Genomic DNA, 24,708 nt, shown 5'->3' with positions numbered 1-24,708 from the left:
ACTCCTAACTTAGTAGTCATAATTGGTCTCATGATGTCAACATGTGAACAACATGAAAGAGGATGTTTCCATGACAAAATTAAACCAGAATTGATTGGTCCATTAATGGATAAAATTAAAACACCAGTAATTAAAAATATTATAAATTGAACTTCTATTTCTTTGGGAGTGTTGGGGGCTGCTCAAGCGCCCCCAAAATTTGAGAGATTTCCCCCCCATGTATGTCCTTTTTAAACAAGCTATTTGTATCAACAAACAGCACTTTGTTGTAACGTAATATTTAACAACAAAATTATATTAATGTTTTGTAGCAGATGTAATATATACAAGTATTCGTAGTTTAAATTTGACATAAAACGTCATTGTGCGTCTCAGCACTTCACACGCTAGATGGCGATGTTGCACGACTCAAATTACGACTTTGCTTTCCACTTTACGACTCGAGGCTTGGCGACAGTTGTACAAACCGGAAGTGTCGGGTCTGCTGACAGCAGTTTCTCGTGTATTACATATTTGACACGTCAAATCAAACGTAACGCCATCGGACCCCGTAATTGATACACTGGTGAGTGTCCGACTACTTTTTGTGACGAATATGAAAGCACGCACGACGACGCATTCTTCTCAGCCTGGTTTCAAACTCCTCGGTACGTAGCCGGGCTAATGTAGACTGTCACTAGCGAGGCTACTTGGAAACATGCTATCGGTCCGTGACTTTTTAACTGGATAAACTTGTCACGCTGAAGTATTCGGACTGTTCGCACATTTAAAGTAAACAATGTGGCTGCAGCAACGACTGAAGGGGCTACCCGGCTTGTTATCAAGCAGCTGGGCGAGAAGACTTCTCATCGGTTTGCTCGTCTTCCTCATTTTCTACTGGTATCTTGGAGCAGAGCGCAAGTGGAGGTTTTTCAGTGGCTCGGACATGCCGGGCGGTGTGGCCGGGCAGTGTCTTCAGGCGGAAATCCACAGATGGAAGTCTCTCGTGGACCGTGGGGAGGGTCTGTACAGCACATCTCAGGAACAACTAGACACACCCTTTGTATCAGGTAACGGCCATATCCTCATTGACACTGACTCGAACAAACTGTGGGTGGCGTCGTCTTCGCAGCCTGGTTCGGCTCCGGTCCACCAGACCGACTATTCTCCCATTGTGGGCGTCCATCTCGAGGGGAAGCAGGCCGAAGCGCGGGCAGCCATGATGTGGTTCCGAAAAGGATCTGTGCTGTCGGTTCGATGCGCCTCGCTTGCGGCCGCGCAGTCGTCCCGGGACTGTGTCACCATCAGGGAGGAGTTTCTTGCCCACAGGAGTCGACATAACGTCTACCTTCAGAGAATCCACATCAACAACCCTTCCGACAAGTCGGCCGCCTTCCACATCTCCTACAACACCGCCGTCAACTCTGGCGGCAAGTTCTCCACCAGTGTGGACAAAGTGGAGGACAGAGAGATCGTGCTCTCGTCTGGCAGAGTCCCTCTAGAAAAGAACCGAATGATGCTCGTGGTGGTGGTGACCAAAAAGATCAGCAGCAGGTTCCAGGTTTTTCAGAAATCGGAGTACGTTGAAAATATCCTGTCAGTCGTGACGACTTCGGAGCCCATCGAGCCATCCAAGCTGGAGGAGACGTTCACCAGCCTCCGGGACGATGCCAAAAAAGAGCTGGGGGAGCTGCTGAGGTCTTCTGTGGACGATCTGGTCGTAGATCACCAGCAGGCCTGGATGGATCTCTTCATTTCAGGTAGCCTTTTTCAAGCACATGCTGCATTTGCCAATCAGGAAATTATTTTCTCTGTGTTTTAGCTCATCAAAAGTAGAGAACACTGTCACGTCAAGAAAACGTAGGGCTCGGCAATATGGTCTTCAAATAAGATTCCCGTTTGAGGTCACCACTTCGCGAAAAAGTGAAAAAACAATGACGCTATTCAAAACAAGCTTTGATTTATTTCTACTGATGCAAAACAAAAGCTTTAAAAGAGCATTTCCACTCCAAAAACCTTTCTGAGAATCATCTTAGACAGAAATAACTTGGTGGGAGGAAAATGTACACTTGAGGAAGTCGTAAAAGAAAAAAAGAAAAGAAAAAAAAAGGCTATAAATACTGTTTGAGTTTTTTAAATGTATACATTTGCACTTTTTTTTTTTACATTTTAAAATAACTAATTTAATACATTTTGTTTCATCCAAAAGGAACTCACATAATTATAGGAGAAATAATTTCCAACTTCAAGTTTTTGCCAACATAAATAAATATGTATTATTATAAATATATATTATAAATTCTGTTTGGTCCAAATGTAACTTACATATAGTATTTACATATTTTTTTATTGGTCTTAATCTTTTTAAATGCTTCAACATTTTCTTGTTTTGTGAAAAAACTAAATAATTGTTTGAATAATTGTAATTTCAATTATTGCCAATATAATAGTGATTATTATTTTTCCATAATTGGGCATTCCTACATGATAATGGTTTGACGTCACATATCAGAGTTTGAATTTTTAGTCATAACCCCAAATTGTCCAGAATGAACTTTTTAATTGCCTTTTGCAGTAACTTATGGTTATCTGATATTTGCATGAAAAACACTTGTAGGCCAATGAGCAAATGAAAAACACTAAATAAATACTACGGACGTGACGATAAGTGCGATATCGTGATACCGTGATATTAAAACTGCCACTATATCGTCGTCGTCATGTTCACAATTTTTAAATGCAACACATCTGTTATAAAACTCAGGTTGATTTGCATTTGTGCAGTTCTAGCACCCTCTGGTGGCTAGTTTTTTAGTGCAATTTAATTTTCATTTGGGATGTTTTGGCCCTTCTATGTTTAAAATCTACACTAATTGTCAAATGAAGGGGAACGTAATATGCCTGTGATTTGTGTACATGAACAACATAATAATAATATTGCAGTTATGTACCAAAGCACAATATTGTGATAAATTTTTGTATGAGCCCATTCTTTTCCCCCAATATTGTGACCTTTTGTAAATATCGCCAAACTAATAATCGTAATTATCTCTTTGGATATCGTGACATCCCGAGTCGAGCGTTGTTATTGTTTGACAAAAGAATGTTAACGCGGCACGTCGGGAACGCGCACTCGACAAAGACTCCACCCGGGGAAACCTGTTTTGTTTGCGTAGGCGTGGAGATGCGCAAGATCACCGACTCGCACACGCCGTCGAGCCGCACGGTCAACGCCACCCTCTACTACGTCCTGTCGTCGTCGCCGGCGCCCTTGCTGGAGCGCCGGCTGGGCGGCGAGGAGCGCGCCCGCCTGGAGTCCAGCCTGAAGTACGCCGACCACTGCTTCAGCGGCCACGCCACCATGCACGCCGAGAACCTGTGGCCCGAGCGGGTGAGCAGCGCGGCGCAGATCCTGCAGCTGGTCACGCTGTGGACGCTGACCCTGCAGAAGCGCGGCTGCAAGGCGCTGGTGGCGGCCGGCGCCCACGGCGCCGTGCAGGGCATGGCGCTCAGCTTCGGCGGGCTGCAGTTCACCGAGAACCACCTGCAGTTCCAGGCCGACCCGGACGTGCTGCACAACAGCTACGCCCTGAGGGGGGTCCACTACAACCAGGACCTGATCAACCTGGCGGTGCTGCCGGACGGCGAGGGCAAGCCTTTCCTCCACGTGTCGGTCAAGCCGCAGGAGAAGCCCGTCAAGCTGTACGCCTGCGAGGCCGGCTGCCTCAACGAGCCCGTGGAGCTGACCTCGGAGGTCAAGGGTCACACCTTCCCCGTCATGGTCACCCGGCCCATCACGCCGCTGCTCTACATCTCCACCGACCTGCGCCACCTGCAGGACCTGCGCCACACGCTGCACCTCAAGGCCATCCTGGACCACGAGGAGCACATGGCCAACAGGTACCCGGGCCTGCCCTTCCTCTTCTGGTTCAGCGTGGCCTCGCTCATCACGCTCTTCCACCTCTTCCTCTTCAAGCTCATTTACAACGAGTACTGCGGCCCCGGGGCCAAGCCCCTCTTCAGGAGCAAGGTATAACGAACGGCGCGGAACTCGCCGAGCCACCATCGCAAACTCATCGTTGTCTTTTGTTTTGTGCGTTGGCGCAGATTTCCTCCAGGTGTTGACTTCTCATCACCAATGTGACAAACGGTAACCTAAAGATGGCAACTCTCAAAATGTCCGAAATGGAAAATGGGCCAATTTCGTTCCATGGCCAAAACGAAAATGATTTTATAAAGAGCATTTGGTTGGGTCAATCAGTGCGTGTTCTCAAAAGGTGAATCCATGTTTTCCGCTTATGTGTGTAATTTGTCCTGAAAATCGATACGCATGCACATTGTAAATGAACGCAAGTGGCCATTACATTTGAGACCCAAACTGCCTGAAATAGCTTTTTATAGGGATACTTGAGTCATTTTCAGCTGTCAAAAGTTCATCGAATTTCCACTTGCTGTCGACTGAAGATGACATCACCCGTGCTGAGGAAGTAGGTAACGACCAATCGTGGCTCACCTGTTTTCTGGGTTTGGTCAGCAAACTGAGCCGTGATTGGTCGTTACATGACCTACTTTCTCAGCACAGGTGATGTCATCTTCAGTCAACAGCAAGTGGAAAAATGAGTAAAGGTATTAAGATACCAAATTCATTCTGGACAAAATATAAAACTTTTTTGCTGCTGAAAATGGCTCAATGAGTCAAGTATCCCTTCAGAAAAAAATAAAAAATAAAAATCCTTGACACCTTGCAGAACAGGATGTCACTGGAGTACGCAGGCTTAATATTTTTGTCTGCACAAGTCAAATCCAATTCTATTTTGTTCTTAGCAAGTTGCCGAGGTTACCGAGTTGAAGCTTTCCAAGAAATCTCATTTGGTCAAACCTTCACTTAATTCTATCAACAAGCAAACAAATAGATAAGCCAATCTGATTGATGTTCAAATGCTGTGCATTAAATTTTGTTTATTTACACGGCAACCGAAATGAGGAGCGTCGATTTTATTGTGAGTGCAGTGCAAGCGATGTCCGACATGTTAATGTTTGTCATTGTCAAACGGTTCCATGTTCAACGCATCCTCTCACCTGCTGACAACTTTGCCACGTTTCGGGATTTCTTTGCTGTGTGTTGATGTTTTATAAGGAATCATTCGATTAAATTAACAAGAAATCACCTTGCCTTTGATTCTCTCATTTGGTCCATCAAGCTACACGTGAGAACAATTTGAATGTCGTCTTTTCATATAATAGATGCACATGTGGACAAACAACATTTCTGCCTTTTTCTATTTTTTTTTCGCTGTAGTATTTGACTAAATAACCTTTCACCTAATCTGTTGTTGCAACTAAACAAGTGTGACATCATTTCTGGAGCAAATGTGAGAATATTCATTTTGAATTGAGGTTCCTGGCATGAGATGAGGCAAGCGTACAATTCTGTGGGCAGGTGAAGCCTTTTGTTTTGTGTACGAGCTACAAAAAAGACAAATGAGGTTGAAACTGCTCATTCAAAGTTTAGATGACAGCAGAGGATTGTAATTCTTATGATACAGCCTCTGTCACTATGGAAAGTGTCACTTTTATCAGCATTACTTTTTTTGTTCATTAGTTAAATGGTCTTATTTAGTAGTTAATGTATGTTCATTAAATGTTTTTTCTTGTATATGGAATAATTCATGGCAATCTGCAGTTATATTTATTTTCTAACATAGCAACTGTATGGGATTGGCCAGCATAGGCACTGAATCAGAAAACTCCACTATACGAAAATGTGCATTACAACATCACACAAATCTGCAGCCTAAATGAAAAAATAAAAATAAAATGTGATTTTTGTGGGTGGGGAAATCAAGCGAAATGTGGACATTTTAAATCCCACCAGATTGCTGTATGAATAGTGACAGTCTAAGTCTCATGACAAACTCAAATCATAAGTCCGAACATACATTAACTTTCAAATCTTTGAGATATTTCTGAAAAGTGTACAAAAGAGAGAGAGGAAAAAACAAGAATGTCATCACATTGCTACAACCTCTGGCAAAAATGATGGAATCAGTAGTCTTTGAGGCATTTTGTTGTTTTTCATGGTTCTATAAATTAGTCATCAGAATTGAGTGATTTAAAAAAAAAAAAAAAAAAAAATCCCTCTGCCCTGGTCTAAACGAGTAACTTAGTGACCACCACATTCCTCCTTTATTTCTTGGAGTATTTCTTGATGTCTTTGAAATGACTTTAGTGTTGTGTCATGTCTGTGATCTGCCGTTTTGTTTTTACAAAATGAACTGAACGTCCTCTGAGACCGGCGATTCCACAATTCTTGCCTGCGTAGTGTAAAAGTGTCCGTCTACGAACCACACCAAAAGCTCTGAAAGTGCTCAACACAAGCTGTTCTCGAACAAACACAATTCAGCTATTCTGCAGTTTGTTGAATGGCTCAAAAACTGCTGTGCACTTCACTGCTTTCGGAGCGAAAATGGAAATCAAAAAACAAACAGACTGACCTTTGAACTACAGAGGATTCTTGACAGTAGCGACATACTGTATGTGACATGTAACATTTCGGACCGGGATGACTTGCGCAACCTAAAATGCGCGCGTGAGAGATGAGCTACAAGTCTTTGAGCATGCCGATGTGGGCAGCGATCTTGAGCGCGGGCCCCAGTTTGATGTTCATGGCCCCCATAAGATGGTCCTCCTTCAGCAGGAGGAGAGCCTGACCGTCGATCTCTTGCGAACGAAAGCCCTCCGCGATCTCCAGACAACCTGCGGACGCAAACGCTCGCCTGTGATGAGGATACAAGCACGACACTGCTCAAATATGTCCCAATTGTTTTTTCTAACCCTAGTGGAAGCCATTTTGTTGCTCTGCGTGTACATGTGTTTGGCAATGGAAGTGCAATATATATATAATATCATTTTAAAAGCTAATTTTGGGTGTACATAATAGCATTTCTTGCAAGGTTAAATTTGTAAAATTGAGAAAAACTTGAGGGAGTTATTTTTACTTTCTCTATGCGGCTCCACTAGTCAAATAATTATGTGCTTGGGGACATGAATTAAGAAGCAAAATGCCCACTTGTTTTTATACATCTCGAGGCAGCCATTTTGCCACATGCTGCCGACTGAAAATGACATCACAGTTGTGAGGGTTCAGGTAATGACCAATCATGGCTCACCTGTTTGTTTGTTTTTTAAGTTTGTTCATGTGACGTTCGCAAGCTGAGCTATGAATGGTTGATACTTGTGCTGCATTCGAGGATGGTCGGAAGTCGGACTTTTCCGAGTTCAAACCAGGACGTGTGTACGAGAACGCCCCTTGAACTTGAAAATTCCACGTGCGAAGTCGAAAAAAAAAAAAAGAAGGACCCCGACTTCACCGACGGACTACAAGTGACGTCACTCAACTATGGTTTCCCCCTTCGGAAACACAGACCGTGAGTGGTACTCGAGTATAAAACTAGATAACTTTCTTCATTCATAAATATTTCACATAACTCCACGTGATGCAACGTACGTGACAGTATTGCATGAAATGATATGGTCAACTACTTAACTGTATGGAATGCTAAAAACAAAAGAAGCTAAATTACGAGAAGGTAAGTTTGCTGGAGGTCAAAAATGAGTTTTAAGAACCAAAATAAAAAATTTACCACTATCCGTCATTTTGGTTGTTTACTTCAGGTCGTAAGTGGGAAAAACCAACTCGGATATTTCCGACTTCCGACCATCCTCGAATGCAGCAAACATTTCATTCAACAGCAAGTAGTGGTAAAATGGACGCTGCTTTATTCATATTCCACAAATGCAAAATTAATCAGAAATGCTGTGTGTAGGCTACATAGAACACATTATTGTCAATAACATTTTTTCACTTGACTTCCGCTTTGAAGAAAACAAAGTTAGTCACTTAAGATATTGAGTCACTGCTATGAAAGGCAAACAATTGTTATTTTTTTCTCATTCAACAATATTTTGCACGCCAAATGGACAATCCAAATGTGAAGAAAGCAAAAGTAATTGGATGAACAAAGTGAGCGCCCCCACCTGGCAGAGAGCAAATGAAAACGTAGACGTCGTCCACGTTCCACTGGCCGGGAACTTTGGTGCCTTGCGCCGCAGGCCCAAATTGGTCTTGTTTGGAGATGGACAAGTCGGAACATTGGCTGGATTCTCCCTGTGCAGGGTGAGTCACGCGTCCAGCGGACTTCCGCACGCGGGAAGACGACTGAAAGCAGGAAAGCTGCTTTCAAAAACCAAAATCAAATACACCACCACCATTCATCTCCATGCATCACATAAATACTGAACATGAAAAACTAAAGCGGAGTCGCATCCCACCTTGTCTTTAAACTCCAAACTGGAGTTTTTGTGGTTTTCATTCAGTCCTTTTTGTTTCTTCATGTCCTCTGGGGTGGATTTGCGGTTTGGGAAGCCACAGACTCTTTTTGTGCATCCCACATTGTATCTAGGAACAAAAACATTCGCCAAATCAATCACGATTGTTCTGCTTCACACGCTGCAGTCAGACGGGAGGCGAGGAGACGAAAACTTTCCTTTGAGTATGAAGGCAGACAAAGCGTGTCAATCCTGTGTCAGACCGTTTCCTGCCACTTACCTTTTAGCGCAAAGTGTCGAACAGAACCTCTTGGACCTTCTGAAGAGATACGCAAAGTCCACCTTGCCACAAAGCTCACAGGTAAGCATGGGCTCTTGTCGAGCCTTCAAATCTGACGGAACAGGGGAGATACATGTCAGACATACAAGCCCACAAATCTAGGTTGTTGTTGTTAAGTCCCATTTATTATTGCTAAATTGCATTGTCGTGTTTCCTTTGCACAACGCTTGTGTGCCAAATAAATCATGAACAACGTTTTGACATCAATGAATTATATTTTATTTCCAGTTAATAGCTTTTAATTTGAGCAAAATCCATTTAATGACTGTTGCTGCTGTCAGAGGCAATTAACGCTCATTTATTTCATTGACTAATTTCATAGTTTTGATTTGGTCGGAAAACAACAAATATAGTCATTATTTGACATAAAAATGTTAAATAAGTCATAATATTCTCATTTGAATTGAAACTTTATTGAAAAGGGGACCGGACTTTTTTTTTCTCTTCCCCCCCCCCATCATCCGGTTGTGCTAAGGGACACTAATTGAAGCACAGATGAACGACAAGGAAGGAGCTTGTCCAGAAGAAGACGTGCTTTTCTCGATTGAACTCAAACGGAGTAACGATGACTTTTAATGTTTTTTACCGACCCCCTGAAACCCTGTTTTTATTCCAACTGGATTTCAAAGTATTCTCTCGCCTCAATTTTTTACTTTCTTAATAATAATAATAAAAAAAACACAAAAGTTAATGAGCTAATCTAGGGGAAATGCCAGCAAAATCCTTAAGAAAATGACATCGACAAGCAGAAAAAATGAAACTATTGTGCCATTTTGGCTGGGAAACGGAATGTTACCCTTGGGTGGGAGCCCGTTCATTCTCCAGTCCGGCGTGCGTCTCCTGAGGCAATCGACTGAAAAGGAAGGACGTTCCACCTACAGACACAAAAAGATCATATTCATTTCAAAACTGGAACTTGTTTTCCACTGCAAACACCACAAAATGCATGTATGATGGTTCAATGTTTGTCAGAGAAACAAGCAGGGACTATGAAATAATTCAAGAAATATTGAAATGGACTGAAATATTTCTTTCATATTGTCACTGCGAGCCTTCCTGTTTCACCATGAAACAATCAAACGTTCTCTTTTAGTGTGCGCGCGTGTGCTTGGGTGTGAGCGCTCACAGGAAAAGGCTCGGCACCCTCCTGGATAACAAATCCCTCGATGAAATGCGTCAGGATGTGAGACTGAACTACGGCCTGGGCTGCTTTGCCCTCTCCTCTCGGTCGACTACTGTTTGTGTTGCCATTCCCTGCGGTCATGACTGGACGACAGGATGCCCGTCACCTGACAACACAAAACAGCATCACATGCAACACTGTTAGTCAAAAAAAAAAGAAGATTTTTAATACAGACTCTCCCGTACTCTAGTGTGTCTGTTTTCCAGTGCTTTTTTTTTAATGGCCTACAAGTTTTTATAAAAGTTGCAGCATATTTCTTCACACGGCACAAGAAGCTTCTCATTTACCTCGTCAATTGATTGTTCAGAAAATGGATGGATGTTTTATATATACAGAGAAGATTTTTGTAAATATGGCTATTGACGTCGGTTGGTGATGGACATTACGTCGACAGGTGAGACGGAAGCACTTAACCGCACTGTTGGTGTTTTTTCTAAAGTATTTTTACATTCTATTTGTGTGTTTATTTATTAATATTTAACTATTTTCATGACTTTACTACTACGTTCAGGTTCTACGTACGATTTATACCGACTTACGTAAGTTGCCGTACATGAAACGGGAAGTCCGTCGTAAAATGAGTTGATTCAGTCGTTTATTCTGTCATCATTAAATGACCTGAGAATCTTGCGAATGTAATGATCGCATACGAATTATGTGCTTGAGGGTTGTTGTTTTTTTTTGTTACACGTGCGAGCTCCATAAAATGACGCTACATTTCTAAAGTGCCCCCCGAGAGAACGCAAAGAAGTGAGGAGCCGAATGAATGGATGAATGAAGTACAGTATTTCCATCCGAACCCACCTTTGGAGCACTTGGGGAAAGAGGCGCCCTCGGGTTGGTTAAACAATGGGGAGTTCCAGGGAAGAGGATCGACCCCTTTGTTCTGCGCCAGACGTTTCATTCACTCACTCGTTCGTTCGTTCGTTCGTTCCTCCTCCGCCAACACTTAATACGAACCCAGCTGAGCTGACTGCGAGCCAAATGAGTTCATCATTTCTTAACGTGCATGGCTTCAACTTCAAAGAAAGAAAAAAGTGCAACACAACTTTTGAACGGGACACCAGCCGCACAACAACAACACTTGCATTGGCTTCGTTGAGACTTGCGCGTGTCTCATGCTGAACAACAACAAACCGCCAAGCACCACTTCCGGTTTCAGCCTCCAAAATAATAAGCCAGACGAAGTTGAACCGTCAGCATCATTTGAAATGGCCAAAACACACAAGAACATTTATTTTGTTATTTTTGTAAAAGGAAGAAAAAAAAGGTTCCACTTCATGCTTCTTGCTAAACGTATTTGTTCTTTTGATATGGGCAGAAAAGTTCTACCTAAACTACCAATTGAAGAATTTGGTTGTCACTCTTTCATGATTTCTGATTCAAATTGCTGTTAAAATGTATGGAATAACAAGTAAATGCTGTGGTAATTGATAAAAAAAAAAAAAAAGGTTGCTAGCCATCCATCCATCCATTTTCTTGACCGCTAATTCCTCACAAGGGTCGCGGGGGGGTGCTGGAGCCTATCTCAGCTGGCTCTGGGCAGTAGGCGGGGTTACACCCTGGACTGGTTTCCAGCCAATCGCAGGCCACACAGACACAAACAACCATCCACACTCACAAGCACACCGAGGGACAATTCGGAGCGCCCAATTAACCTGCCACGCATGTCTTTGGAATGTGGGAGGAGACGGGAGTACCCGGAGAAGACCCACGCGGGCACGGGGAGAACATGCAAACTCCACCCAGGAAGGTCCGAGCCTGGACTGGAACCGGAGACCTCAGAACTGGGAGGCGGACGTGCTAACTGGTTGCTAGTCATTCAATCCTAATTTTAATCTTGTCATGTTTTTCTTATCACTGTGGCCGTAATAATCCTTCATACAGTAGATTGTTGACTTGGTTGGTGGCCAGAACAGTACAAGAAATCGGACCTATGCGATCAACAAATAGAACCCGTATAGTTTACATATCTGTATCCTTGTATGCGGTGACTGACTGCTTGCATGTGAAATCGAATCCGGGCTTTGGCCTTCCGGCGAAGAGTTTGAACACTCCAAATTGTGTGAATGCTTGTTTTTTTTTCTGTGTGTGATCTGGATTCAATTTCAGGGTGTAGCTGGGATAGGCTCCAGCAGCCTTTTGCGACCCTTGTGACTAACAAGTGGTTTTAAAAAAATGTATGTATGTTTGGGGAAGATTCGACATCGAACAATAATAAACTCGTTACTTTTATTTTTGGAGCGCAAACCGGAAGTTAGGAATGGCCTTTTTTTCTGCCTTCGTGCTTCAGTCCATCGCTTCACCGTTTGAATGCGATCCAGAGTTTGACGTTTGGACGTTTTTGGTCCTGTTGCAAGCGTGCGAGAGAGAAAACTTCGCAGTGCAAGTCTCATGTCAAGGCTGGAGTTGATGAAAAAGGAGAGTTTTGCTTCTGGGACTCTGTCCTCTGCTTCTCTCAAAAGGAGATTCATCAAAAGGGGAAGAGTCGCTCCAAGGGCCAACTTCAAAGATGTGAACACAGACTGTCATCTGTGTAGGTGAGTGGCTGTATTAAAAAATACATTTGAAAAAATTACGAGAGTTAGCTTTTTTTCTTTCTTTTTTTTTGTTGCCCTAAATCAAATGCAGAAAAAATGATCTGCACAACGCAATTTAAGGAAACCTGGGAAAAATTGTTCACATTTATATGTCAAATGAACCAAATGAAACCCCATCTGGGTTTGTTTGTTCTCAAATGAATTCATATTAGTCGGAAAATATGTTATGGTACGATGAATCCAAAATCGAACTTTTTATAATTCCAAAAAGGATTTTTGGCACAAACACAACAATGCTCGTTAGCAAATGAACACCGCCACAGTGAATCTTGGTGCTTTCGGTTGGGTTGTTTTTCTTCTTCTGTATCGGACACCTTAGAAAAGGCCATGCAGGGAATTATGAACTGTTCCAAATAGCAGTCAGTGTGAGCACAAAATCTTCAGACTTCTGCCAGAAAGGGAAAAAAAGCCTAGTAAGCACATCTGAACATTATTCGGTGTTACTCGGCACTTACCCCAAATGCTGAAGTTGTGTGCTGATTCCTTTGAAATGTGATGCGATGGCTTCATTTGGAATTTTGAACACTTGCGCAACCACGTGTAACAAGAGTACCAAGACGACCTGTTGAGTGTACGCTCTTGCCTTTTATAAATGATCTTTGATGTATTGCCGCGCTCTGTCATGTGACCGCACGTACCACCAATAAGAGCCGCTTATGGTCAGTAGTGCGGAAGGAGCCAGGCAACGCGTGTGGAAATGTTTATGGATCGAGGTGGGTTTTTTAGAAAGCTCTATCTTGAATATAGTTATGTTGAAACTTAAACGCCTACTTATTGACTTGTAGAGCCGACTGCCAGCACCGGACTGCATTGTTTCACCGTCGCGATTGTTTGAAAAGTTGAACTGGTGAGTCATGTGTTAACATGAGCCATTTCTGTGGTGCTTTGACATGGTTCTCAAACGACTGAATGAAGTGATTAATGGTACTGATTATTCACTGTTAGCTCGTATTTTATGTACAATGTGGCGTTTTACCCAGATTTGATTGTTTGAAATGTAATAATACTGAACAGTATTTTACTAAATGAAGTTGTTCTTTTTGATAATTGAATGTACTTGAATTGTGTAGGTTTTATACATCTTCATTAGAATACATTATTCTAATGAATTAAATTTAATGCTGCTATTGCTAATTTTGCACAACTTTAGCACTTTCATATAGTACGTTAGTTTTGATAAATTGACATGTCTAATAGATTTATATTGTACAATATTGATGATGGATTGGAACTTTTGGATTGATAATGCTGTTAGTGTTATTTATGCAATGTAGTTTCTTATTTGTGTACACAAAGAATATTAAGATGGTCCTGTTTCATACAGGCCAGACTTGAATTGATGGTGAGCTAAGCCCAGGAACAGTCAACGAACATTGAATGCAGCTAAGGAAATGGAGATTCCTGCCAGGAACCCCAGCCACCTGCTCTGTTCGGGCTGGTAGGAGGCTCTCGTAGCCGACCCTGCATTTTCCATCACTTGCACTCTGATCTGCAACCCCTCCGGATTCATTCTTTCAGTTACTCACATTCACTCATACACCTCGGTTGCTGGACAATCGGATCACTATAGTGCTGGTTGCATGAACTGTGACTACATTTTTGCGCAAGTGAACTGTGACTGTGCGATTGCCAACCAATGAACTTCATATTGCAGAACTTGGGAAATTATCAATCAGATAGTTCAATCCGTGCCTCGATAAAGAGTTGTTCCTTTTCTTTTCCCTTCTTTTCTTTATTTTGAAAATTTATTACTTTCATTGAATGGCCATTCATTTTGCCTCTTGTACATATGTGTATATTTGTCCTGTCCACTAGGGTTGTTGTTGTTCACGTTGTAATTTAATACATGGTGAAATTACCAAACACAAGCTTTAGTCTCTGCCTCCTCTCTTCCCGAGCCGGACCTTAATCTTCTGATACCTAGCCTATTCCTACTTCTGTCCTTTTGTTACGATATGCAGCAAATATTGGCTACACACGTGATCCCGCTTGTTTCGTTTTACTTTCCCTCTCGAAAAGCTTTCATTTTTTTCAATTGCATTGTGCAGTTTATAGGTCACATTAATGGAATATTTTTTGAAACGATTTATATTTGTCTCAATTTTTTATATCGCAAAAACCTGACGACATTTGACTTTTCTTCCACTGTATGCGCTGTTGGCCGGAGACCCAAATATTGGTATGAAAACCTTCAAAAGTCAGCTGAAGCAAGACAAATGTTGGACCTTTTGTGATTTGTTGTCCATCATTGCAGATGTTTCCTATTTTCCAGCTCCGGCAGCAGCCGCAGCGTCGGACGGATTCTGACGGCTTGCCTGCTCTCGTTCCTGGCTCTGCTCGGTTCCGTGTCCGTTGACCTCCGCTCCAATTTGGAGCTGCTGCGCTCGACGGAGGCCGCTTACGAAGCGCTGGCGTCGTGCAGGACGGCGGCCATCTTGCGCCTGGTCAGCAAGCTTCAATCCATGCGCCATCTGATAAGCAAAGACCTGCGAAACGAGACGTCGGATGACGGCGTTTCTGCGCTCGCGTTGCCCGTCTTGGATCCGCATGGCGACGGAGGCTACGGGCACCGTTGCCATGACGATGTGGCTGAATTTTGCCAGGAGATTGAAAGGAGTGTTGGCGGCTTCGTGAACGCTTCATTGTTTGCAAATCAAACCGTCGAAAAGGACACGTCTGAAATGAACGTGTTCATCGGAGAACTTCTTGATATGTGGCTGACAGAAGACGATCTTCTAAGGAAAGCAAGACATGACTCAAACTGGAGAGATGTTTTTTCTGCAAGACTTCTGCTCACATTCATAGAACTCAACCACCGCTTGCTCGACTGTCCCCAAATGGCAGCTTTACCTACCTTCCAAGACGAGTGGACTTTTGCGTTAAAGCACCTGAGCTTGGCTGCACTCATGACAGAGCAACTGCACGACTGCTGGTCCCAGAACATCGATGGCAAGTTCAACTCAAGCCGGTATTTCAAAAATACCTTCAACACCCATTTTTGGGAGCTCAAGGATTCAGGCGACAAGCTGTCGGGCTCCCGCGCCGGACTTGGAGCGCTGAACGACACTCAGCAGTGCTTGTTTGGCCTCGCGGTGCCGGCGCTGCGAACGGCGTCTCGCGCGGCGTCTTCGGGCCTCAGTATGAAGATCAGTCTTCTGGCCATCGCCTGCCTCATCTACCCGGTGGTCATGTTCTCCTTCAAGCGGATGACGGAGTGGATTCAAAACTATGCGCGCACTTTAACAGAGAAGACGGACGACCTGAGACGTCAACGGAAGCTGGCTGAAGATCTGCTGCATCAAATGCTGCCAAAATCCGTCGCCAAGCAGCTCCGCCGGCAGAAACACGTCCAAGCGGAGAGCTATGAGAAGGTCGGTGTCATGGTCCTCCGAGGGCCACTTGAAAAATGTTCACAAAATCAGTCAATCAATCAACTGGATATTGTTCATATTAGGGGTGTCAAAATGAGTGCATTCATTTCAGAGGTGGCCTGCCACAGTTTAGCTTTAGCAACTTGCGCTAGCTAGCTAGCTAGCTCCTTAGCAGGTAAATTAGCAACTGGGGAGCTCGCTAGTAAAAACCTGCCACAGTTTGGCTTTAGCCACAAGTTGTAGCTAGCCAGCTCCCTAGCTAGCATCTTAGCAGGTAAATTAGCAACTGGGGAGCTCGCTAGTAAAAACCTGCCACAGTTTGGCTTTAGCCACAAGTTCTAGCTAGCCAGCTCCCTCGCTAGCATCTTAGCAGGTAAATTAGCAACTGGGGAGCTAGCTAGCTAGAACTTGGGGCTAAAGGCAAACTTTTTACTTTCTGGACTTGGATTTGCCAACTCTGGTTAATTTTAACTAAACTTAAAGTTCCTTTTACACCGCTATTTTTTAAAATGGTATTGATTGATTTTTTTACCCACGACTAATGAGCCTGCAGTACTGGAGAAATTCCTGTTGCAGCGCAGCAGAAACATCCATGTCAAAATTCAGCAGTAATACATTTTATAATAATGCATATATTTGTGGAGACTGTGGTCAAGTTGTGTTTTACAATTTTAAAAAAATGATTAGTTACTTCATGCTAAAGATTTGATAGCTCTTAATATGAAAAGACACGGAGCGATCACCAAAAGCTTACAAATGCAATTATGCCATCTGGTGGCAGAAAAATAACCTCAACACGAACCAATATCACAGTCGTTTTTACAGTACGTACATCTTTTTAATTTTAACTCAATTTTATGAATTATTATGAAATTACTGTATCAATGACTAAACATGCAGCCATATTTCTATTATAACGTTTTTTCCCCACTTTTATGCTAACAAGAGTATGAAAACTTTTTTTTTTATTATTATTATTGTATATTCTATTGTAGATTTTGAACAGATGTAAAATTTGCAATTAATTGTGAGTTGAAGTCATGCGATTAATTACGATTACATTTTTTAAGCACCTGACACCCTTAGTTTATATATAAATTACAGTTACTTTGAACTAATACTGTATTCTAAAATGTCATGAAGCAAATAGTTTATGATTTTTTTCAAAGTATTGGGTTGGCCCCGCCCTTTATCTCATTATAATAGAGCCGCCCCTGCATTCATCACCAGCTGAACCCCTCTTTACATTCCGAATCAAAACGAGCGCAATGTGTCGTTATCTGACCATTTTTAAAGCAGCTAATTACTACTATGGCTGTTCTGAAAGCGCTATAAAAATAAAGATGTGCTCGGTTTACAATTTGGACATTGACACAGAGCAGAAAGTGCAAGAAAATCTTTTTTCTTCTAAAACAGAATGATCGATTATTCAACACGGGGTAAAGTTGTAATTTTAAATGTAGTTCAATTGCATCTTTTCATATCTAGAAAAACGCTACAGGACATAAAATTAATAATTAATTAGTACAAGTAGTAGTGGCGTTTTCATCACTTGTATAAATTACGGGCCACTGAAAAATGGACAGTGGGCCACAAATGGCCCCCGGGCCATAATTTGGACACAAACGACAATAAGATGATGAATTTTGTGCTGAAAATTGTTTGCTGTGTCCCTTGAAGCAAAAGAGGAAATGGAAATGGCAAGTAAGCAGCAACATTTTTTTTTTTCTTTTTTGGGGGAAAAAAAAGGGCAATGATGATAAGACGTTGAATCGTTAAGACTACCGAATGAACAATTCTGAGCTATAAAAAAAAAAAAAAGGAAACAGCATAATGTCACGTGATGATCACAAAAGTGAGACGCAGCTGGACTGAATGCAAAAGATGGCGAAGAACTTGATTGGATCCGAGTGGAAAACTGATCATTCAAATTGATATCATACTCCAATACATTTTCTCATGCGTTTGCAGGTATTGAAAGCAAGATTTTATATTCTTTAGAGGCAAATAATTTCGAGCCAAGACTGTGTTTTGATTTTGAATTTGACATATGTCAGAAAAATGATGACAGTAAGAAATGTTTTTTTTGTTGCACTCCACCAATTCTCTGATTCCTTGAAAACACTTTGTGAGCTCTTAATATTGAGGCTGCATCGTCTGCAGACACGCTGAATGAATGAATGAATGAATGAATGAATGTCTTTGCTCCCTTTGTAGCTATTGTCGACGTAATTACCTATAATTGCTCTCTTCCATATTCATCAGAAGATAAAACAAGTTTGATAGGTGAAAATTGCGTTTGGCTTATTGAAGAGGTTTGAACAGCTGTATACCAAAAACATTGTGGGGGTGGGCTGGGCTGGGGGGGGCTTTAATGGTGTGAAATATACTGAAAGCTCAATTTCAAACTGATATTGAACTCTGACCTATTGGAAAATATGCTTGAAAAGTAATGACTGGATTTGGAAAATGTGCTACTGCTACATCAATATTATCCATCCATCCATTTTCTTGACCGCTTATTCCTCACAAGGGTTGCTGGAGCCCATCTCATTTTTTTTTTTTTTTTTAAGATCACAGACTTCCTATTGTGTGAAGCAAATTCTTTCCTAAACCAGCATCGTCTCCAACCTACTGTAATGTGAAAAATGTAAACCCTAAAAAAAAATCAATCAATCAAATCAAAGCCCTTGAAAGTGACTGTTGATGTCTTCTCTTCTAGGTGACCATTTTTTTCTCGGACATTGTTGGTTTCACCTCCATCTCCGCCTCTTGTTCTCCTTTACAAGTGGTGGAGATGCTCAACAATCTCTACGTTTGCTTCGACACACGAATCGACTCCTATGACGTATACAAGGTACAAATTCCGTGAGACAAACACACAAACTTGAGATGCAAAATGCAAGTAAAGCTTCGATCTTCTCGTCTTTGATGGTAACTTTGACCAATTGCGTCTTGTTGTAACCATTGACTTGCTTTGACTTTTCCATCCGCCCTCGCCGACATTGCGAACGTACGCACGATGATGCTTCATTCATTCATCCCGACGAGGTTACTCTGGTCAAGTGCAGGACTTACGCAATCGTCTTGTGCGCCTTCCCACCGAGGTGGAGACAATCGGGGACGCGTACATGGTGGTGAGCGGACTCCCCGAGAGAAACGGGGACAGACATGCCGATGAGATCGCCAAGATGGCTCTGGATCTGCTTGCGGCCGTCCGGCAGGTTTCCGTCCCTCACATGCCCAACCAGAGGCTGCAGCTCCGAGCTGGAATTCACACAGGTGGAGAAGACATTTTCTTGCCATGGCCTCTTTTGAACGTGTCGGTGTCACCTTGTGTCCTTTTCAGGTCCGTGCGTGGCCGGAATCGTCGGCTACAAGATGCCGAGATATTGCCTGTTTGGCGATACGGTGAATACGGCGTCCAGAATGGAGTCCACCAGTCTGCGTATGTTGACCGATTAGCATGTCGAATTGTTGTAAATACAGTACAGGTGAAAGCCAGCAGCACTTTTACACCGGATAGTCGACATATCGTACAGCGGTGGTGTGCAAAATCTTTCATTTGTGGGCCACTTACAGTCGCCACAATTGTTGTGTGAATAGCTGAATGTGACACTTTGTCAAGCACTCTAACTAAAACAAACAAACCAAAAAAAACGTCCTATATAGTATTTTTAATCATGCATGACTTCTCTGTTGCAAGTTTTAAACCGTATATTATATTGTGACAGCTCAAAAAATCCACACGAGTTCTGCAACCTACTTGGCCCTCATCAAAGATTTTTCCTACGAGCTGCAGCTTCGAGGAGAGATTGAAGTCAAGGTGAGCTGCAACTTGACCTTTGCCACTTTGAGCCATAAGAACGCACACAAGCCGTCCAAGTGCATTTTTCCCTCCGATTACCGTGATGTCAACATAGTCGGCATGATGATGGCGTTTGCCGTCTCTTCCTGCCAGGGGAAAGGCAAAATGAAGACGTACTGGTTGGTTGGTCATAAGAACTTCAGCGTCCAGAATGACAGCCTGGTTTGCCACTGGAATCCCAACATGGCGAGAAAAAAGAAAACCATCGCAAGCAGTGATGCCTCTGTGGGAAATGTGGGTGTTGTTTACATTTGGAAATTTGGCTCATTCAACAATTTGGAGCCAACTCTGTTCTGTTATGTCTCAAATTTCCAATGATAACGCAGAATATTGTAATCCAGTGCACTGTAAAGTACAATTGCTGAAATGTCCTTTTTGGTTGTCTGCCAGTCATCGGCGACGGCGCAGAGCCTGAGTGAAAATGGCGGCACGCCGGCGTCCAATCAAACGCCACCGCAGCCTCCATCCGAAAAGGCGGGCCCGAGTACGGCGGCTCAAATGGAACCTTCGGCCAGCGGCGATGCTGAGACCCTGATGGCGGAACTGCGGGACTGCCGGACCAGTCCGAGTCCGAGTCCTGCCTGGCCGGTCAGTGCCGAGGCAGCAATGAAGGCAAATGTGACGTTCAACAACAACAACAACAACAACAACAATAACAATAACCTCAGTCATTACTGGAACTTGTAGAACAGCATCAGGGATTCATAAAGAGTCTTTATCTGTATTTGTTTCTCTTTTTGCCTTTTATTGATCCTTTTACAGTTATTCATTTGATAACGCTCACTTGTTTTTGATCCTGTGCCCACCAGAGGGACCCCAAGAGCTCTTGAAACGGTCACCCAGCCACTCCCAATTTATTCAGTGGTTGACATGACTTGAGTGGAAGCAATGTGACCCACAATGACACATTTTGTGCTGGTTGGCGTCTACATTCACCCAAAATTAGCAATCAATCAGCCACGTTACATCTAAAAAAAAAAAAAATCTAATTTCAATTGACAAGTTGGAAGCGTCTATCTTGTGTGATTCACTTTCACATTGTTGAAGATTTTCTGTAGCTTAGATTGTGGTAAATCAAAAATATTAAAAAAATAAAGGCCTCCCCATACTAAATGCCTGATACGTTTTTTGTTTTTTGTTTTTTTACACACTCACATTGTTTTCCCCTGGGGGGGGAAAAAAAAAAAAAAAAGAATCGTGCGTGCGATTTAAAGTTGAAGAAATGTTCTGAAACGATGGAAAATGTAAAAGAGGTTTTTATTTGACAGCAACTCACGTGCAGTTATGGTGTTGACATTATTTGATTGACACAGACACAGAAAACAAGACATTTTTTCTTGATATATCATACATGAAACTGACTAAACTGCAGAGAAGCGATAACAGGATCAAAGATGCATCCCACAGAAGAGTCGGCCTATCCTGAAAAACAAAATAACAAGAACAGAAATGGTTGGTTCGCAGTGGCAGCGCTGAATCATAAACAAAATTGTTACTCTTTTCATTCACTCACTATTCAGATAAATAATAATATTGTAATCATAAAGACGTGGCTTTCATTTTGTATGCTGTTAAAACAGCTCTACCCACATTATTCTTTGTTTTTTTTTTTAAAGTGAAGTTGAACTAAATTCTTTTATGCCCTTTTAAAAGGGGAAGGCAACCCAAACACAATTTCTTGACAACAATATGTTCGATGCAGCCTAACTAGTCAAAATATGGCGTTCATATTGCGTTATGACATCATAGTTCTCAGGTAACAACCAATCACAGCTCAGCTTCATAAAACAGGTGAGCTCTGATTGGTCGTTGCCTGAGCAACTGTGATGTCATCTTCAGTTGACAGCAAGTGGCAAAATGGCCGATCTCTGAGATGGATTCAAAACTGCTGGATTTTGCTGCATAACTCCTGATCAATGTAATATTGATCAGAAGTGAGGTCACATATAACATATTATTGTCAAGAAATGTTCAAGGTTGACTTCCGCTTTCAAATCCAAATTTTCTGTGCTCATTTATGAAAGAAATCCAAAAAAATTCAGTCACTAATAAACTTGCTGCTAAAATCATTTTTTTTTTGTTATTGTTAGAACTATAGAAGGTGGAAATAAATGTGCACTATAATTGAATTGAATTCTGGGCAAAAAGACAAGTTTGAAGGGCTTTGACCTCTGGAATTGTTGCACCCCAGACCGCTGGTGTTCCCGATCCGATCCATCCTGGCAACGAAGCAGCCCGACGCCCGTTTTCTGGCCGTCAGCAGCAGGTCCAGCAGGCGGTTCCTCGGACTCTTCTGCTCCTCGGCCGCCGCTTGGGATCCTTCCAGCGGCGCCGCTTCTCGCTCCGCGTCCGCGCTCCATCCGCGGCTGCTCTGGCCGCGTTGCGCTTCTTGGTTCATCGTGCCGTAGTCCGTTTCCGAGGTGTCCTCCTGAGCCAGAGTCTCCTCAAAGCGCTCAAGCAGAGACTGCGCAGAGTAGGAAAAAGTCAAATACGAAATCTGCGAGAAATCCACTTGAGCGCGCTTACCTTGAGCTGCGCCAAATCTTCAGCAGAAGACGACCTTCCCAAAACGCGGCTGCTAACCAGCAGGGGCAGCAGCAGGCCCCACACGACCAAAGTCCGCATGTTCTCCTTCAAATGCGAGTCTCGTCACAAGCAGCGACAGCAGGCGCTTAAATTTCCACGCACGGCGACGCAATCAGTCGCATATCGGCTCAAGTGCATTCTAACACTTCGGCCCGATAAGTCCGATGTCCTTTCAAGTGGTGCTCGGAAGTGAGCGTCGTGTGCCATCGGCCTTCCCAGCCGACTGCGATGTCGGGACATTTTGTTTGGCCGCAGGAATTGGTCACTACGATCGCCATAGTAGGAGAAAACGGCCACTGCGGCCTTTGATTGGACTTGGGAGCAATTACAGTCATGTGGATAATGAGCTTTTTTGGTTGTCTTTTGTCTTTTGCTATTACGTTTCTTATACCAGACTGAGACCAAATCAACAACATTACAAGTCAAGTCATCTTTATTTTTATGGCGCTTTCAAACAGCCGCCACAAAGCGCTTTGCATGCTTCATATACATAAACTATGATTGTAAGAAGCCTTTCATGACTCCATCAGTTTCCCATGACACTTTTGCCAAATAAAGACAAGAGTGATCGTGGCTGACGCCAGTTCTCAATTCCACCACAAAGCAACCACTGACAAATAATCACCCAAATTGTCCGTTTTCTTCTCTCATTTACAGCATCTCGAATGTGCTCTCCATGGTGCTGAAAATCAATTTTTTATGGCCGCATTCATAAGAATTGCCTACAATGGCCTATGTAGACATGAATGCAGTTTGTGTAGAATGAATGAAATAATAGGAATTATTATGGCTAATACAAGTGACGTTGTTGGCCAAGTATGTCAAAACACAAGAGGAAGCCCCAATTTTCTTATATATATATATAAAAAAAAAGCATGAGGAAGCAACATATGATGTACAATCAACTTTATTCAGCAGACTCAAAACACTTACAATACACAGTAAAATGTATAAAATATTTAAGAAGAGGAAATCAATAATAAAAGTACTAATTTAAAATAACAATAATTAAAAAAATATATATAAATAATATTATGACATACATCTTCATCGTATATTTGTTAGTTTGGTGTTTTGTTTTTTTGTTTTTGTCATTGAGGAGATTGGTTGAAAAATATTTCTTGTTTAATGGCAATAATAAGTGCAAATACTCGAGTCATCTGCAATCGTAAACATTTATTGAAACATTCATGGCATGAACTGTTTTTTTTCCATACATTGAAATAAATAAAGATGTAGGGCACAAACATGAAATAAATATGAGCGATAATAAATATCAAGCGAGCACGAAAGAACTTTTGGCAGCGACGTTGCAGTTCCCCAACGTTGTCGATAAGGCCGCTCATGTTAAGACTTTGTCATCGTTTGGGATCTGCAAGAGAATTAAGGCATCCTAATGACATCTTTTTTTTCCGCATTGAATTGTTTTTGTCGTCATCTTACTGTCATCAGCCGACGTTTCTGCATCCCAGCGAGCTCATGGAATCGATTCGGTCCATCCGGCGACCGAAGCAGCCGGAAGATTTCCTGCCGGAGTCGCTGCGGACGCTCTTCAGGTTTTTGGCAGAGAGGATCTCCCTGATCCAAGCTTGGTCCGAAGCGTCCGCTTCGTCGCTGGCGTCGTCGCTGGCGTCGTCGCTGGCGTCGTCGCTGGCGTCGTCGTCCGTCGGCGTCGGCGGCTTCGGCTCCATCTGCTCCAATCTGTGAAGGAAGTCCTACGGCAGGACAAACGGCCACGTCATGACAAGAAATGGAAGAATTCCATCATTCACACGTACCCTGAAGACGTCCACGTCATTGGAGGTCAAGTGGGTGCCAACAGGATAAGCGCCGAAGAGCTGAACGTTCACGAGGAGGAGAAGGCCGCAGGCAACAAAGGAAGAAAACGCCATCGTTCTTCTTGTCATTCCTGATGGAAGCTGCTTTTTTTTGGCCGAGTAGCTTGTGGAGCCCTCGCGAGCGACTTTTTATCCGGCAGCTGGATGGATCCACGACGGGTATGCCGGGAATGGGACTCGCATTCCTGACACCTGATAACGCGAGCGGTCGGAAACGAGTTCCTTTCAAGGCTCGTCGGTCACAAGTGCGACGTTCGGACATTCGGACCAGAAACGAGCCCCAACATCTCGTCACTCAGCTACGGGAATCGTCGCAATCATCACAATGTGGAGTTGGGGGACAATAAGACGGAGATGTTAACAAGGACATGAATGAATGAATGAATGAATGGTTTATTTCGGCTCAAGGCTTAGAACAAAAGGTTTTGCAACAAAGTAAAGGGTACCATGATTTTCTCTTTTTTTTCTCCCAGGGGACTCTCATTAGTTTTGTTGTTGTTCTGTTTATGAGTAATTAATCTTCAGTAGTTTTTAAAATATATTATTAGGCTACTTTTGTTTTGTCACTGACTATTGTGGCTTTTTTTCTTTCATGGAAGAGCAACAATGATTTAG

General features: G+C 42.7%; 5 protein-coding genes across 9 annotated transcripts; 2 read left to right on the top strand and 3 right to left on the bottom strand.

Annotated features, from left to right (window-relative positions):
• The first annotated feature begins 419 nt into the window (after nucleotides 1–419).
• On the top strand, nucleotides 420–5,146 carry kiaa2013 (KIAA2013 ortholog). The gene is made up of 3 exons (XM_077511899.1): nucleotides 420–1,739; nucleotides 3,156–4,009; nucleotides 4,087–5,146. Exons 1-3 carry the CDS (start codon nucleotides 779–781, stop codon nucleotides 4,102–4,104), a joined length of 1,833 nt encoding a protein of 610 aa, XP_077368025.1. The 5' UTR covers nucleotides 420–778; the 3' UTR covers nucleotides 4,105–5,146.
• A 505-nt stretch (nucleotides 5,147–5,651) lies between these two features.
• Nucleotides 5,652–14,338, bottom strand: LOC144013270 (polyhomeotic-like protein 2). 3 transcript variants are annotated; one of them, XM_077511904.1, is made up of 7 exons: nucleotides 12,886–14,338; nucleotides 9,774–9,936; nucleotides 9,444–9,522; nucleotides 8,588–8,699; nucleotides 8,311–8,437; nucleotides 8,017–8,212; nucleotides 5,652–6,735 (listed from the first exon to the last, which is right to left on the bottom strand). In XM_077511904.1, the coding sequence occupies exons 2-7, from the start codon at nucleotides 9,909–9,911 to the stop codon at nucleotides 6,581–6,583; spliced, it is 807 nt and encodes a 268-aa protein (XP_077368030.1). In that variant the 5' UTR covers nucleotides 9,912–9,936; nucleotides 12,886–14,338; the 3' UTR covers nucleotides 5,652–6,580. The 3 variants fall into 3 exon arrangements, with proteins under 3 accessions (XP_077368030.1, XP_077368029.1, XP_077368031.1); XM_077511903.1 differs by lacking the exon at nucleotides 12,886–14,338 and adding an exon at nucleotides 10,635–10,997; XM_077511905.1 differs by lacking the exon at nucleotides 12,886–14,338 and adding an exon at nucleotides 10,635–10,992 and having other exon boundaries at nucleotides 8,017–8,197.
• LOC144013266 (uncharacterized) lies at nucleotides 12,031–20,782 on the top strand. Of its 3 annotated transcripts, XM_077511893.1 has the most exons (10): nucleotides 12,949–13,143; nucleotides 13,216–13,277; nucleotides 13,755–14,609; nucleotides 14,703–15,801; nucleotides 18,524–18,658; nucleotides 18,909–19,083; nucleotides 19,151–19,249; nucleotides 19,536–19,627; nucleotides 19,763–19,903; nucleotides 20,060–20,782. In XM_077511893.1, exons 3-10 carry the CDS (start codon nucleotides 14,386–14,388, stop codon nucleotides 20,354–20,356), a joined length of 2,262 nt encoding a protein of 753 aa, XP_077368019.1. In that variant the 5' UTR covers nucleotides 12,949–13,143; nucleotides 13,216–13,277; nucleotides 13,755–14,385; the 3' UTR covers nucleotides 20,357–20,782. The 3 variants fall into 3 exon arrangements, with proteins under 3 accessions (XP_077368020.1, XP_077368019.1, XP_077368021.1); XM_077511894.1 differs by lacking the exons at nucleotides 12,949–13,143; nucleotides 13,216–13,277; nucleotides 13,755–14,609 and adding an exon at nucleotides 12,031–12,370; XM_077511895.1 differs by lacking the exons at nucleotides 12,949–13,143; nucleotides 13,216–13,277 and having other exon boundaries at nucleotides 14,506–14,609; nucleotides 14,685–15,801.
• Nucleotides 20,783–21,086: 304 nt separating this feature from the next.
• nppa (natriuretic peptide A) lies at nucleotides 21,087–22,294 on the bottom strand. The gene is made up of 3 exons (XM_077515290.1): nucleotides 22,196–22,294; nucleotides 21,839–22,133; nucleotides 21,087–21,091 (listed from the first exon to the last, which is right to left on the bottom strand). The coding sequence occupies exons 1-3, from the start codon at nucleotides 22,292–22,294 to the stop codon at nucleotides 21,087–21,089; spliced, it is 399 nt and encodes a 132-aa protein (XP_077371416.1).
• A 1,409-nt stretch (nucleotides 22,295–23,703) lies between these two features.
• Nucleotides 23,704–24,613, bottom strand: nppb (natriuretic peptide B). Its single transcript, XM_077511889.1, has 2 exons — nucleotides 24,034–24,613; nucleotides 23,704–23,970 (listed from the first exon to the last, which is right to left on the bottom strand). Exons 1-2 carry the CDS (start codon nucleotides 24,160–24,162, stop codon nucleotides 23,704–23,706), a joined length of 396 nt encoding a protein of 131 aa, XP_077368015.1. The 5' UTR covers nucleotides 24,163–24,613.
• Nucleotides 24,614–24,708: the final 95 nt, after the last annotated feature.

Source organism: Festucalex cinctus, chromosome 2 (assembly GCF_051991245.1).
Source record: "Festucalex cinctus isolate MCC-2025b chromosome 2, RoL_Fcin_1.0, whole genome shotgun sequence".
Classification (NCBI taxonomy): domain Eukaryota; kingdom Metazoa; phylum Chordata; class Actinopteri; order Syngnathiformes; family Syngnathidae; genus Festucalex; species Festucalex cinctus.
Note: the sequence above shows the minus strand (reverse complement) of the source record. Positions and strands in the feature narration are given on the sequence as shown.

Excerpts from the sequence above, each read along its gene's own strand:
- LOC144013266 (XM_077511893.1), top strand. The coding sequence starts at position 14,386 with ATGCAGCAAATATTGGCTACACACGTGATCCCGCTTGTTTCGTTTTAC. Across the intron at positions 19,084-19,150 it reads CCGAGCTGGAATTCACACAG|GTCCGTGCGTGGCCGGAATC; the intron begins GTGGAGAAGACA and ends TGTCCTTTTCAG. Across the intron at positions 19,904-20,059 it reads GTGATGCCTCTGTGGGAAAT|TCATCGGCGACGGCGCAGAG; the intron begins GTGGGTGTTGTT and ends GTTGTCTGCCAG.
- nppb (XM_077511889.1), bottom strand. The coding sequence starts at position 24,162 with ATGACAAGAAGAACGATGGCGTTTTCTTCCTTTGTTGCCTGCGGCCTT. Across the intron at positions 23,971-24,033 it reads ATGACGTGGACGTCTTCAGG|GACTTCCTTCACAGATTGGA; the intron begins GTACGTGTGAAT and ends GTCCTGCCGTAG.
- kiaa2013 (XM_077511899.1), top strand. The coding sequence starts at position 779 with ATGTGGCTGCAGCAACGACTGAAGGGGCTACCCGGCTTGTTATCAAGC. Across the intron at positions 1,740-3,155 it reads GATGGATCTCTTCATTTCAG|GCGTGGAGATGCGCAAGATC; the intron begins GTAGCCTTTTTC and ends TTGTTTGCGTAG.
- nppa (XM_077515290.1), bottom strand. The coding sequence starts at position 22,294 with ATGCGGACTTTGGTCGTGTGGGGCCTGCTGCTGCCCCTGCTGGTTAGC. Across the intron at positions 22,134-22,195 it reads AAGATTTGGCGCAGCTCAAG|TCTCTGCTTGAGCGCTTTGA; the intron begins GTAAGCGCGCTC and ends TACTCTGCGCAG.
- LOC144013270 (XM_077511904.1), bottom strand. The coding sequence starts at position 9,911 with ATGACCGCAGGGAATGGCAACACAAACAGTAGTCGACCGAGAGGAGAG. Across the intron at positions 8,213-8,310 it reads GTTTGGAGTTTAAAGACAAG|CTTTCCTGCTTTCAGTCGTC; the intron begins GTGGGATGCGAC and ends TTTTGAAAGCAG. Across the intron at positions 6,736-8,016 it reads TTTCATTTGCTCTCTGCCAG|GTTGTCTGGAGATCGCGGAG; the intron begins GTGGGGGCGCTC and ends TTGCGTCCGCAG.